The sequence below is a fragment of the Buceros rhinoceros genome, unplaced genomic scaffold (genome assembly GCF_000710305.1).
Source record: "Buceros rhinoceros silvestris isolate BGI_N320 unplaced genomic scaffold, ASM71030v1 scaffold6622, whole genome shotgun sequence".
NCBI classification, from domain to species: Eukaryota; Metazoa; Chordata; class Aves; order Bucerotiformes; family Bucerotidae; genus Buceros; species Buceros rhinoceros.
Window position 1 is genome coordinate 14,131 of NW_010400598.1, and position 12,399 is coordinate 26,529.

The following is a 12,399-nucleotide window of genomic DNA, read 5'->3' on the forward strand; positions in this document are numbered from 1 at the left end:
TCAGTGGCAGGGAATATAAAAGGTGTGATGTCATGTTCTATAGTAGCCATTAAACAGGCCATCAGAATGTAGTGTACATGAGCATTTACCAATTTATAAACTATTTCTGCAGCAGGAAATCCATGCATGCAGAATATAGCTAATAATTCAGTAGAATTCCTGCTTCATTGAGAAGCCCATTATACCGGTCAAGCACTAGGTAGAACTCTTCTGTGAAGTCACGGTATGGCCCGAGTTGTCATGCTCTTTTGTAGACTATATGTGTTAAACAGAGCTCAGTATAGAACCACCTCTGTGTGAGTTAAATCACCCTATACTCATGAAACAGACTGTTTCAGTGGTTTAGTGATGTTCTTCAATTTATTTTGATAGGGAGCATTAATATTTTCAAATACGTAATATCTAACAAAATTATTATATGAAAGCCCAGACTCATTTAATACTACCAGTTTTTATATAGGCCTGTAAAAATGAATGTGAATTCTGATTATAAAGCAGTTTTATGAGGTGACTCTTCATGGTAGAAAAAACCAAAATAGTTCTAGGGCCTGCTGTTTTCTTGGCTGGAATGCATCCTAGGCTGTTGAAGAGAATAGAAGTTGCCTAACTGAGTAACTATGTAATTTATATTCAACACGATCATGTTGATAATAGGTAAGGGTTGGTTTAACTCCATGTGCACACTTGATACTCTGTGGTTTAGTCAGTGATTATTTTCTGGCAGTTGGTGAGCCAAGATAGAGTTGTTTGCATTTTAATATGGTGAAGCCAAATTATGAGAGCATGTAGCCCTTTGTTGTCCCGGCAGTAGTATCCTGCAATGGAACATTGCTGTTAGTTTAACTTTCAAATTTCACTAGCTTGTTGAAGATACTAGATCAAATCTGGTTTGTTTTCCTCATGAATATTATTGATTTAACTGAAACAACAGCTATGCTTAAAGACACAAAATTTAGTGCATGTTTTCCTTCTGTAATTTCAGCTGGCATAAACTGTCATAGGTTTTATTGGCTAAGATAAAGCTGCAGATTTGCTGTACTGCGAATTGGACCTATATTTACACAAAACAGTTTTAGAGAAAGATGACAAGTTCATTTGACTCTGTTAAAGATCTTACTCTATCAAAACGTGCGTAAAATCTCCAGAGCATAAATATAATGCACCTGCACATACACACAAGATGCAGTTGAGGTAGCAACACACATGATACAGTGTTTGGCAATGCTGACAAAAGCACAAGTCATGGCAAAAGGCCTGGCTAAAGCCACCTTCCTCTAATGAGTCAACAGGTCAGTGTAATGAGGTGTGCAGCAAGAAGCATCCAAGTGAGAAAATACATGAGGAAAATATTTCTGCTGAATTACTTTGGTGTAAAACTATAGCAAGACCCAAAGTTAATGTGAACCGTTTTGGTTTTGTCACTGCACCGGTTTATCTATACCAACTGTGTGTAGTATTCTTGCTGCGAAATGCAGACAATAATGTAATTTGATTTATGCTGATAACTACAAACAGTAAAAATACGATGGATAAATAGGACTTGGGGCTTTTAAAAAACATTTACTTTTCCCTGAGCCTTCTGTGTTTGATTTTTCCAACACTGAAGTATCATCAACATTACTTTATTAACTAAAGACAATTTTGTACACCACAGCTTTCATCCCAATAGATTCAGATTCACTTAAATAGTAACTTCCTTGGTTAGGGATGCAGGATGTGGTCTGTAGTTTTTATTTAAGAGTTGGAAAATATTCCCTGGAAAACAGAGATTGCTAATATATGTAAAAGCCAGACTGTATAGTTTAAAGAAAATGCTTTAAAGCAGAATTATATGAATTGTATTATTTTGTAGATTGCACAAATTCTCCACAACATTGGCATCAACATTTCTGATGAAAGGTTTGAAGAGATATGGAAGCAAGCCTGTATGAAACACCAGAAAGAAGAGGTTTGTATAGAAAGCATCAGGAATGTACTGGATGAGTTACATGAATCGCACACAAAAAACAGTTGCTAATTCTTATCTTTGGGCATTGCATTTACTTAAATTGACACCAGTCGTAATTCTGATGCCAAATACAATAAACATTTTCAATAATATATGTTTTCAGAACTGGAGTTCACTGTTTATTGTCTTTCCAAATAGTGGGTTCACCACACGTGTATGAATCTTACTGCAGTTAGTAGGAACCGATATCCACAGGAATAAGAGGATACAGCACTTTTGTAAATGGAATCACATATTTATCTTATATTCTTTGTTTTGTCTTTTTGAACAGTGGTTCTAAGTCTCAATAATAATAATTTGAGCATGGACACATTTTGCATTTTTTTATTTAATTTTGTTCTCTTAGAAATGGAAGGACACTTTGGAAAGTACTTAAGATATGCAAGATGCCTTGAAGATTATTATCATAGCATGGCATCTTGCCATGCTTCTAATATTCCATAATTTCTTGTCAACAAAATGGTAGCTAACAGAGATCTGTTTGTGGTAAGTCATTTGACATGGTTAAAAATTTGTGTGAGAAAGTGCTTTATGGTAAGATACTAAGGAAATTACATAGTCATGGATGTGGTAGCTAAAGTGCTGTTGTGAAATGAACTCTGTGAGAACCAATGAATTAAGGAGTAGAAAAATAAACGCGCAATTGCATGGCAAAGGGCTCATGTGGCTCATATTCTTTAGGCAAGCTTATGACTATTAGGGAGTGGTATTCAGCTTTCACAAACAAGAAAAAAGTGGTTATTTAGAGGCATATGTGCCCATTACATAAGAACATGGGCTAGGTAGTCAGAAAAATTTCGGAGAGCTTTCAAAGGGCTAACAGTTCAGCTGTGACCAATGCAATTTTTTGGGAAGAGGTATTTTCATAAATGAAAAACACTTGAGGATCATGGAAACCTTAATGAATATATGTGAAGTCCAATAAGAAAAAACAATGGAGAGCAGAATCTGCAACTGTGAGTTGGAATGTTCACTGTTCACCTACAGCACTAAGCTTGGCATAGAACAAATAGGAGTTGTTCAGTATCGATAGTGAGACTGATTACCTTTAGACTTTTTCAAATTAATTGAAAAGAAAAATTCGTGCCCAATGTAATTTTAACATACAGGGTTTCAGGAAGAATTTAGCTTTGTAATCTATGGGTGCTTTAAATACAGTATTAAGATTTGGAGGGTGTTGCCAGCCAAAAGTTTTACTGAATTCTACAATGTAAGCAAAGGTTCTATATATCATAAATACTAGGAATGCATGTGTTATGCCAGCTTAAAATTTTATCGTAACACTTTACTCACGTGATTCTTAAGATTCTTTTACCAGAGTTCTAGGAGCTTATAATTTATTAGCTTGCTGCATGAGATCCACAAGTCTGACCCTTTTCTACATTGCAGGATTAATAGTAGCTGTCTTGCATCAAGTAGAAAGAATTTGCTTTCTGGTATCTCCAGGGAGCAGGTGTTGAAAATGCTGCTTGATGAAGGCAGCTTCTTTCCTGCTGTGAATGGAAGTTGTTTGGTGCTGTTGTTGCCTTGCCTTCCCACCCTTCTGTAACTCTGTGTCTGCACTGGTAAGCATGCAGGAAACAGACTGTGACTGTCCCAAGTGAAATCATGACAAAAAGATGAATGTACTGCTAAATTCAATCGAATTTATTACGTCAGGATTTCACCATCTCCAGTGAAATTCTCTGAAGCTCCTTTTCTGCTCATATAAGGTGGGAGAGGAGAGTCCTTTACCTTTATTGTGATGCATTTCCAAAAGTAGGAGACAGAATTGCTTTAAAAAAATTATACTGTTTTTCTCCTTCAATAGGTACTTTTAGATGAAAGATTTAAGATCACTTCAAAGAACAACGAAAAAAGAAAAAAATTGCAGATCTCTATGTGTGTGTATATGTGTGTGTGTGTATGAGATCTGTTGTGTAGCAGTTGGGACTTCTGTTTTTTGAATCTACTGTAAAGATAACCACTTCCATTCCTCTACTTTCAGTAGAATCTTTTCCTTTGTCAGTGAAAGGGAATTAATGTGTTTGGTCAGTCTGCTAAGTAAGTCCAGAATGAAGAAGACTGATAAATCATTACTTAGTTTTTTGCCCACGTGTCTAACCACAGACTAAAGGTTTCCTTTTGAGCTTGGGTCTGAAATGAACTGGAAGTGGTATTCACCTGAACTTACCTCTTTTGAAGCTTTAATGGATTAATCATTGAACAGAGCTGGAAATTCTACTTGTAGGTGCTTGTTTTTCATCACAATGTACACAGGAGGCCCCTGAAAGATTTTATCTCCGTGACACAGACAGTTACTTTTGTGGAGTTTCCCAATCCTTCTGTTTCCTGTTGTTAAATGCTTTATGCACACCCAGTCTTACTGCAGATTTTTGTAATTAATTTCTGTTTGACTTCCCAACATGTAAATTCAGTGACATATTTATAGGCTTTAAAGCTGCAACTTGTGTTTTTTATGGTTCCCTTAATATATTCCAATTGACAGAAAACAAAGGGTTTGCTTTTTCCTATATTGCAGCAGGATTGCCTTTATCTAGGTACAGAGGTGATGTAACTAGGACAGCACGCTGCCTTTCACTAACCTGTGGACCATATTCAAGGCAAAGTTTTCTGGAAAGTTTTAGCAGAACAACCTTCACTATGATTCAAATGCCACGTGTTCTAAGAGCAAATGTACAAATTCAGTGCTTGAGTGAACTTTTTCTGTTAACAGTTACATTACAAAATCACGGAGATTGTAAGTATGTTGATGAAGACCTTGTGGACAAAAATAGTAAATAGCAAATCCTGAAAAGGTAAATGTTTTGGTAAAAAACGGTGAGTTTAGACATTTCGGGCAAAATTTTTTTCATGGACCCTTGATAAAAGACAAAGCACATTCAGGTATTTGTGCACTATTTCTGCATTAACTGCTGTTTCACTACAATGATTATTCCAAAGAATAGCATATTTAATAATTATGCATTTTTAATTGGTTCTGTCAAATGAATTGAACTCCTCTTAAGTTCATTTTAGAGAAGATGTATTGCTTTGCAGGGACAGAGTGGGGAGGCCTTTTCTACAGAGGTAGGGGCCAGGGTTTACTGCATAATTTTGTATCTTAAAAAGATTTTATTTTTTTCAGTAAAATTCAGTGAAAGTTTCAGTAATTTTTTCAGTAAATTGATCATTTTCAGTGGTTTATCTGACTCGGGTTAATTTCCTGGTCCTGGAACTCAGAAGTGAATGGTCAGTTTTGTTTGGTTGGTTTGGTTTTTGAACGACTGTGTGCAATTGTTCAGGTGCTAAATAGAACACTACTAACCCATATTTAAAATAGATGTCTAAGCAGAAAGGGAGGTATTGAGGCAAAGTGCCCAGAAATATGATCTGTTTTCATCTCGCCCACAGATATGAATAGGTAGGATGTTTTTAGAAGGATTTAAATAGCCTAATTAGTTGGTGTTTGCCATTAGGAAGTATTTCTTTGGAAAGAAGTTATTTGCATTTGACAGTCTATCACTGAGCACCATCTGCCTGCATGGTTTCACCTTGCTGACTGGCCAGAATGCTTTTGTAGCAGATGGGTGTGAGTTCAGGCATGCCAAAGAACCACTAAATGCTCTGTGGTTGAGTAGTTTGAGTAGGATCTGCATTTCTTTATTGCTCTTTGAAACTATATTAATTTTGAAAATGCCAACATACATTATGCAAACCTGTAGGAAAGATATTGTCATCTGATCAGGATTAATCTGCAAAGGGAAAGGTAGTTAAAACTGTCTTCACTGTGTTCTGGTTTGCTAAGATGGATGCTTGCTGATTTCTGCCAAACGTGTGTGGCCTCTCTGAGCAGGCTGGATTAGATAGAGAACTTGTGCATCTTGGGTCAACATTCCTGACTTCCAAACGTCATAACTGTGGAAAACTTATATTCTTCAGGACACAAGTTTGTGCAGCTGTTCTGAAATTATACTCTAGAAGATTAAGTAGTCAATTCTGTAATACCTAAAGGGTAACTGTTTGCTGTGTTCTGCATCCTTTCAAAGCTCACTCCTCATTCCACTGCCTACTACTACATGCACATCATGCAAATGGCAAAACAAAGACCTAAACTGAAAAAAAAAAAGAGAAGGATGTGAGTATCACTGACAGATTTTGTTCATGTGGCTTTTGTGAAGTGTCTCTTCCTCTAGTAATAGGGATCATACGTTCTGCATCTTACAAGAAAAAATAATCTTGGTGTGTGGTGTATGCTTACTAGGTAAGGTTCTACCATACAATCCGGTCAAAAGCAGACAGAGTAGTTTAAGAACACACACTTCTAGAAATAGCTTTTCTAAAAGCCTTGACATTTTCTGCAGATTCTAGAAGATACCAAGTATTTATTTGAATCTAAGATGAAACAAAGGACTGAAGTAAGAGCAGAAGGGTTTTCAAACAGTACCAGTTAATCATGGGATAATTTTGTTTTCCCAGCAGTTTCCAACAACTATAAAGACAGACATATGCAATCCAATATGAATACTTCACTAAAAGTGTGTCCCCCCTGGTGAGCAGCAAGGCTGAATGCGTAACAAATTTAGGGTTATTTTTTGCTCGTGAGCAATGTATAAAATGTAAGAATGTGAAGAGTATTTGTATGGGGCAGCCTGAAGTTCTGTCTAGCCCAGTGTCCCATCTGAGAGTAGTCAAAAACATGATAAGGGAGGGGTAGCAGATCAGGGCAAGCATGATCGTGTTTCTTCCTAGCAGTCTCACAGTGCTTCAACCACTTGAACTTCAAGTGGTTGAAAGCAAGGAAGGAGAGACCTTTCTGAGAAGTTTGTAATTTCCTTATACTCAATGATCTTAAACACATTTCTCTTCATGAATTTACCCAGTCTGCCCTCAGAACTCTTCTGGCAAGGAGTTCCACAGTGTTAGCAAATACACTGAAGAGAAAAACTAGCTCCTTTGCTTGTTTTAGACCTTCTTTCTGATGCCTTAATATGATGTAAGTACTCTATTTGAAGAAACAACAAACAAATCAATTTCTAGACACTGCCAATGATATTCAGACCTTTGTCACATCTCCCCGAAGTCCTGGCCAGGGACTGCTTGCTCGGCTATCGCTTGTGTAGAAATTATTCCAAAGTGTTCTTTTGGAATACTGTTCTCTGTTCTGTTACTGTCACTGTACTGTTACTGTTCTCTGAAGTGTTTCTGATTCTGCAGCATGTTTTCTGAGACAGCGGACATGGATTTAAAAATGACAGACAGAAGCTTACTCTGCACCTTCAGTTTGTTTCCGCTAGTAATAGTGTTAGTAATGATTGATGTCTTTCAGACGCGGAGGCAGGGGTAGTTTCAAAGATGTTTTTGTTCGGTTGCAGGGCAGCTAGCACTGACTGAGTCAGTAAGGCACTGCTGAGTGCAGCAGTGCTATGATGCATGGTTGTATGCTTAATACAAACATAGTCCCTCATGACCTGCTTGGTTCTTATAAATACACTGAGTCAAGCGGATTTGATTCCAGTTTGCGTGTCACTGTGAGAACAGAGTTTGGTTCAGTTTATACACCCGGGCAGTCTATGTGGTTTGTTTCATAAAATGTGTTGGAGCTGTTGGATGGAGGATGAAGCCAAGGATTAAACTGGTTTTATTTTAACAAATATTTCAGTGCCACCATGGTTCACGTAAGTAAGGTAAATCATTAAGCTGCTAGTGAGAAATGTTGATGATACTGACATGTAATTCTCCCTCTGTGTAAATTCAACAAAGGGATCTAGCTACCTCTTACATCTGCAATAGGCCTAGATCAGTGCACAAGCTTGTGCTAACCCTGTGAAAATAAAGATGGGATTCAGTCTGTTAGCTTTCGTTAATACCAGGTCTCTTGATCAAGGGCCAAAGCTAATGCTACCTGCCAGCGTTCCTTCTGTTGTTCAGTCGCAGTGGGAGTGTAGAATAAGGCTATCTCTGTACTGACCGGTCTTCTTATTCCGGGGGATTTATATGGGTAACAAAGCAGCACTCATACAAAGATTCTCTTAAAGTACCGCTGAAAGCCAAGTGCGAATGGATTCCAGACTTCTGATCTCTCAATAAGCATCTCTTTTGAAGTCCTTAATTGCACCCTCTTTAGAATGGAAAGCAGTACAAAGAATTTCTGAGGAGAAAACAAGCTAATCATTAATTACCTCATTCGAACTGGACTTAAATTACATTTTGTCCTGGTTTGAGCTAAAACTTCCTTGTTTTGTGAAATGGACAAATAGAATTATTCCATGCAGTACAATAATTCCACATTTAATTGGTTAAGAGAGTCAGGTGAACGCAACGTTACGTTGGGAGCCTTTAAAAGCAGCAGCTCGGGGGTGGATCTTCCTCTTGGACTCCGGACGGCTGCATGGAGCAGAGCTCCTGCGACTCTGCAAGGCCCGGCTAGGCCCGACCAGGCCCAGCCCGGCGACAGACTAGGCCTGAAACCTGGTGACTACAGACTCTGAACTGTTACTGCCGTGAGTCCCGTCCCGTCTGAATTGGGTGAGAATATTCAAACTCCCTGTCGTTTCATGCCGAGAGCTTCCCTGCTATTAAATCGGCTGCGCGCAGGGGTTCCTTCCCCCCGCTTCCGCGCGGGGGTTTCTTCCCCCCGCTTCTCCGTCTCGCTGCAAGAAGAATTGTGCTCCCTGCCCGAAGCAGCTGCAGAGTCTTCACTCCCCCCTCGCCGCTGGATGCCTGCCCAGAGCACTGACCTTGAACAGGACTGTACAGAACTCTGGTTATCTAAGTCCTCTCTTCTTCGTTTTTTTTCCTTTTTCTCGGTTTGTGCCTATATGTATAATAGTGTGTGTATAGTTGTGTGGTTTTATTGTTTATTAAAAGTTTGTTTCAGTTTTCCGAACGCAGACCGAGGTGTGAATTTTTTTTTTATTCCCCTTTAAACCCCTTCTGTCTCTAGCGAGACAAAGGGGATCGTTAAGGAGTTCGAGGAGTTGTTACCTCGGTCCCTCGACCCTTAACAGATTTGAAATAGTAACATGATGCATAGGGCTTTTTTTTTTTTTTAGTCTGCTTTTTTCCTTATTCTACAGCTAGGCAAACAAAGACTCATACCACTGTTTTTTTAGGGCAAGTATTAAAGGTGTTTGTAGCTGTGCAGCAGTCTCCTGAAGACAGTGGGCAGCTGCCCCTGTCTAAGTGCAGGCAGATGATTGTCACAGACCTGGTTTTCTTTTCTAATTTAATCACACAGGTGGTTAAGTAAACCAGTTAACACTTGTTAAACCATGAGTTAACACTTGTTAAACCACCATCAATGCTTAATACCATCCTTGCTTAGGGTAGAGTGCACAGTTCACCTTTAAAGTTGCTTTGACGTGAAACCTCGTAACAATAACAGAGGGATAAGAGTGGGACCAGAAGCTCAGCTATTGTGACAAGGATTTCTCACTTGAACAATAGCTATTGTTTCTTAAGAGTTGTGGGTTGGGCTTTTTTTTTTGTTTTGTTTTGGTTTCGTGGGGGTTGTTGTTGTTTGTTTTTTTTGGGGTGGGGGTTGTGGTTTGTTTGTTTTTTATTGCTGGAAACAGTAGTAGTAGGAGTATGTTGTTTCAGAAAGTGCTAGTATTTTGTTACTGACTTTTTTTGCTTCAAGCCATTTCCCACCGTTTATTGTTTGTCAGTTTTTCAGTTCAGATGATTTACTTAGGGATAATATTGAGGATAGTAGGAACTCACAATCTAGTACTGTTTGCAGGTGGTCAGAGATGTGCTAACAATGCTCCAGTGTCACGATTATTTGTCTCGTTACTTGAGAACAAGAACTGAAGATTATTGAATAAAATACTGTATGACAAACATTTGTTCATAAAACTAGGCATGGTACAGATGAGTAATGTTTGTTTCCTTTTCTACTGCTTCTTCACTGGAGAATTAGGCAGGCAGAGTGCCATCCTGAAAAGAGCTTTGCATGAATTGAAGAGCTGTGGACCCTGGGGCTTGAAAGATGTCAAATGTCATGTCAAATTCTCTCTCTGGTTAACCAGCTAACAGAATTGGTGGGGAAAAAAGACCCTGTTTGGAATGAAAGGAGAAGAAACTAATGTTTTGTATGCTGTTGCCCACTTTCTGTGGATTATTCCCTTTTTAAGTGCCAAAAAACAGGAGATAGGAATACACAGTCTCCTCTTTTTTTATTGCACTGAAGAAAGGAGAACAAACACTGTAAGAAGAAAATAGGATAAAGTGGGGAAATTAGAAACGAGTTAACATATGAGAAGACACAATTTTTATTTTCAAAGAGCAGAAAAACTTGCATCAAAATGACCTTGTTTGTTTGTTTTCCTTTGATACAAAGAACAAAAGTCTGAAGGGACTTTTCAGCCTGCTCTATCCATTTCTGCCAAAGGGCCTAGGTGGAATAAAGCTGTGATTGTCTAAAGGGAAGCTCCTGGAAGCACGCTGACCCTTTCTTGCCGACAGCGGAGGATTTGAACAGGTGTGTAGTACCTGTCTGTATAATAGTTGTCATTCTTCTCTATGAAAAGATGATTTGAAATGTTGAGAGGCATGTTGTGCGTTGGGTTGTACACCAGAGGTGTGCCATTGCAATGTGTGCCTGGCTCCCCAGTGTGTGCGATACCAGCACCTTTTTCAGAAAGACTTTTATACAGGATGGTTATACTATGTATCATATTTGTTTCATGTCTAGCTACACCTTTTAGGACTGTAAGACCAATTATAAATTCCTGTAGTGAAACAGAAGATAAACATCAGAGTCTGGAAGTATCTAGAGGTTATACATGGTTTATTGCTTATATAGTAATTAAATAATTTTAAGAAATAACTTCAGTTACCCAGGAACTCTTAAACTGATAAGCAAGTCCTGTGTTTTTTTGCTTAGCCCTTTTCAATTTTCAAGTGCTCTTTTTTAACACAGAGGACACATGAAATATTCAGACATTATTTTATTATCCAAAGATGTGTGGGAGGAAATATTCCTTGCTAGCCAAATGAGTATTTTGTGGAAAATGTTGGAGCAAAAAGAGTAGAGGCAAAGAAATTTCTACAGAATGTGTTTTTCTACACACACACACATCCACACCCACACCCATCCACCTTAAATTATATATAAATCTTATATGTAAATACAGGGGATTTCTTTCTGTCAGTCTCCTAATTAGTTAAAAAAGTCAAGTAAAGGTGATAAAATGGTGTCTGTCTTCTTGTTCCGTTCTTACTCTTTTTCTTGATATGTTGAAGAAACCCTGACAAGACCCACAGTACTTCTTACATATACAGCACTCGATTATAAACTGGAATAATTTATTCTGCTCATTCTTTATTTTGAATGACTGTAGAAATATGCCCATAAATCATTGTTCTTCACTAAGTTGTTCGCTGTGCACTAGAAATGAGGTATTTTATTATTATCTTTAATTTCATAGGAAACTGTAGAAATATAAATAATTACCACTTTGTTATTGACTGGCTGCTGATGGGTGATGTGGAAAATATAGTTGCCTTAAATATTTTGTATTTTTTCATCCCAGTTGGGGGACGTGGTGTATTGCTTCAACTCCATTTTTCTGGCAGAAGTGAGAGCTGCAGCAGCTCTCTTTGCATTTCTGATAAGCAACCCATATGTTTGAGTTTCTAGGTGTCATTCACATCCTTAATTCTAGGATTCCAAGTCAGTGTTTGGGTTTTTTTCTGGAATTGTCAGTTGTTCAGAATATTTTCACCTAGCATTCAAGAATATATGTCATTTTAACCATAAATATGATAATTGAGATATTGTATTTGTCACATAGGATAGTTGGTGATATTAAGCACAAAATCTCTGATCCTGTCTCTTAACTGTAGACCATTTATTGAAGCAGCAGCTTGCTTAAAGGTTCCTTTATATTAAACAGAAGATGTGCACTTGTATGGCAGTTCAGTTTTTCATACATATTTCTCACTTTTCAACGACTAAGGGAAGGGTTAGAACCTCTTTGATTCAGTTAAGCCCTTGAGCTGGATGGGATGTGTCCAGCCGTGGCACTTAATTCACCATCTTCAGTCCCTAGCCTTTGTTTGTGTCTTCCGTGTGTTTGTGCATTCGATTTCCATGTGGCAGAGAGCCGTTTTCCTTGAGATTAGTTTACGTGTGAGTTTGATTTACTATATTTTGTTTTTTTAACTCAAGGCCTTGTTTTGTATCATGGTGTGGGCTCAACACTTGCTCTTAGTGATTTGTGTGATTTAAAGCGATTTATTTTTACTAGGTGGCAGCAGAAAGACTGGGAAGAAATCCTCGTCTGTGAGATAAAATTGAAAAGTTTAAATTTAACCTCAAATCACCCACTGCTGTAGCTTTTTTTGGTCGAGTATTGCTGGGAAAGAGGTGAGTTTTGTTTCCCCGTCGGACGGTCGCTCCGTGG

The 12,399-nt window shown here is 38.1% G+C and overlaps 1 protein-coding gene across 1 annotated transcript in view; it reads left to right on the forward strand.

Annotated features, from left to right (window-relative positions):
• The window catches only part of EFHB (EF-hand domain family, member B), a gene marked incomplete at its 5' end in the record, with an annotated part of 15,269 nt that extends 13,252 nt beyond the window's left edge, over window positions 1–2,017 (forward strand). Inside the window, 1 exon segment of the mRNA XM_010131925.1 lies at window positions 1,853–2,017. Coding sequence (XP_010130227.1) covers window positions 1,853–2,017 — 165 coding nt within the window.
• Between the last annotated feature and the right edge of the window lie 10,382 nt (window positions 2,018–12,399).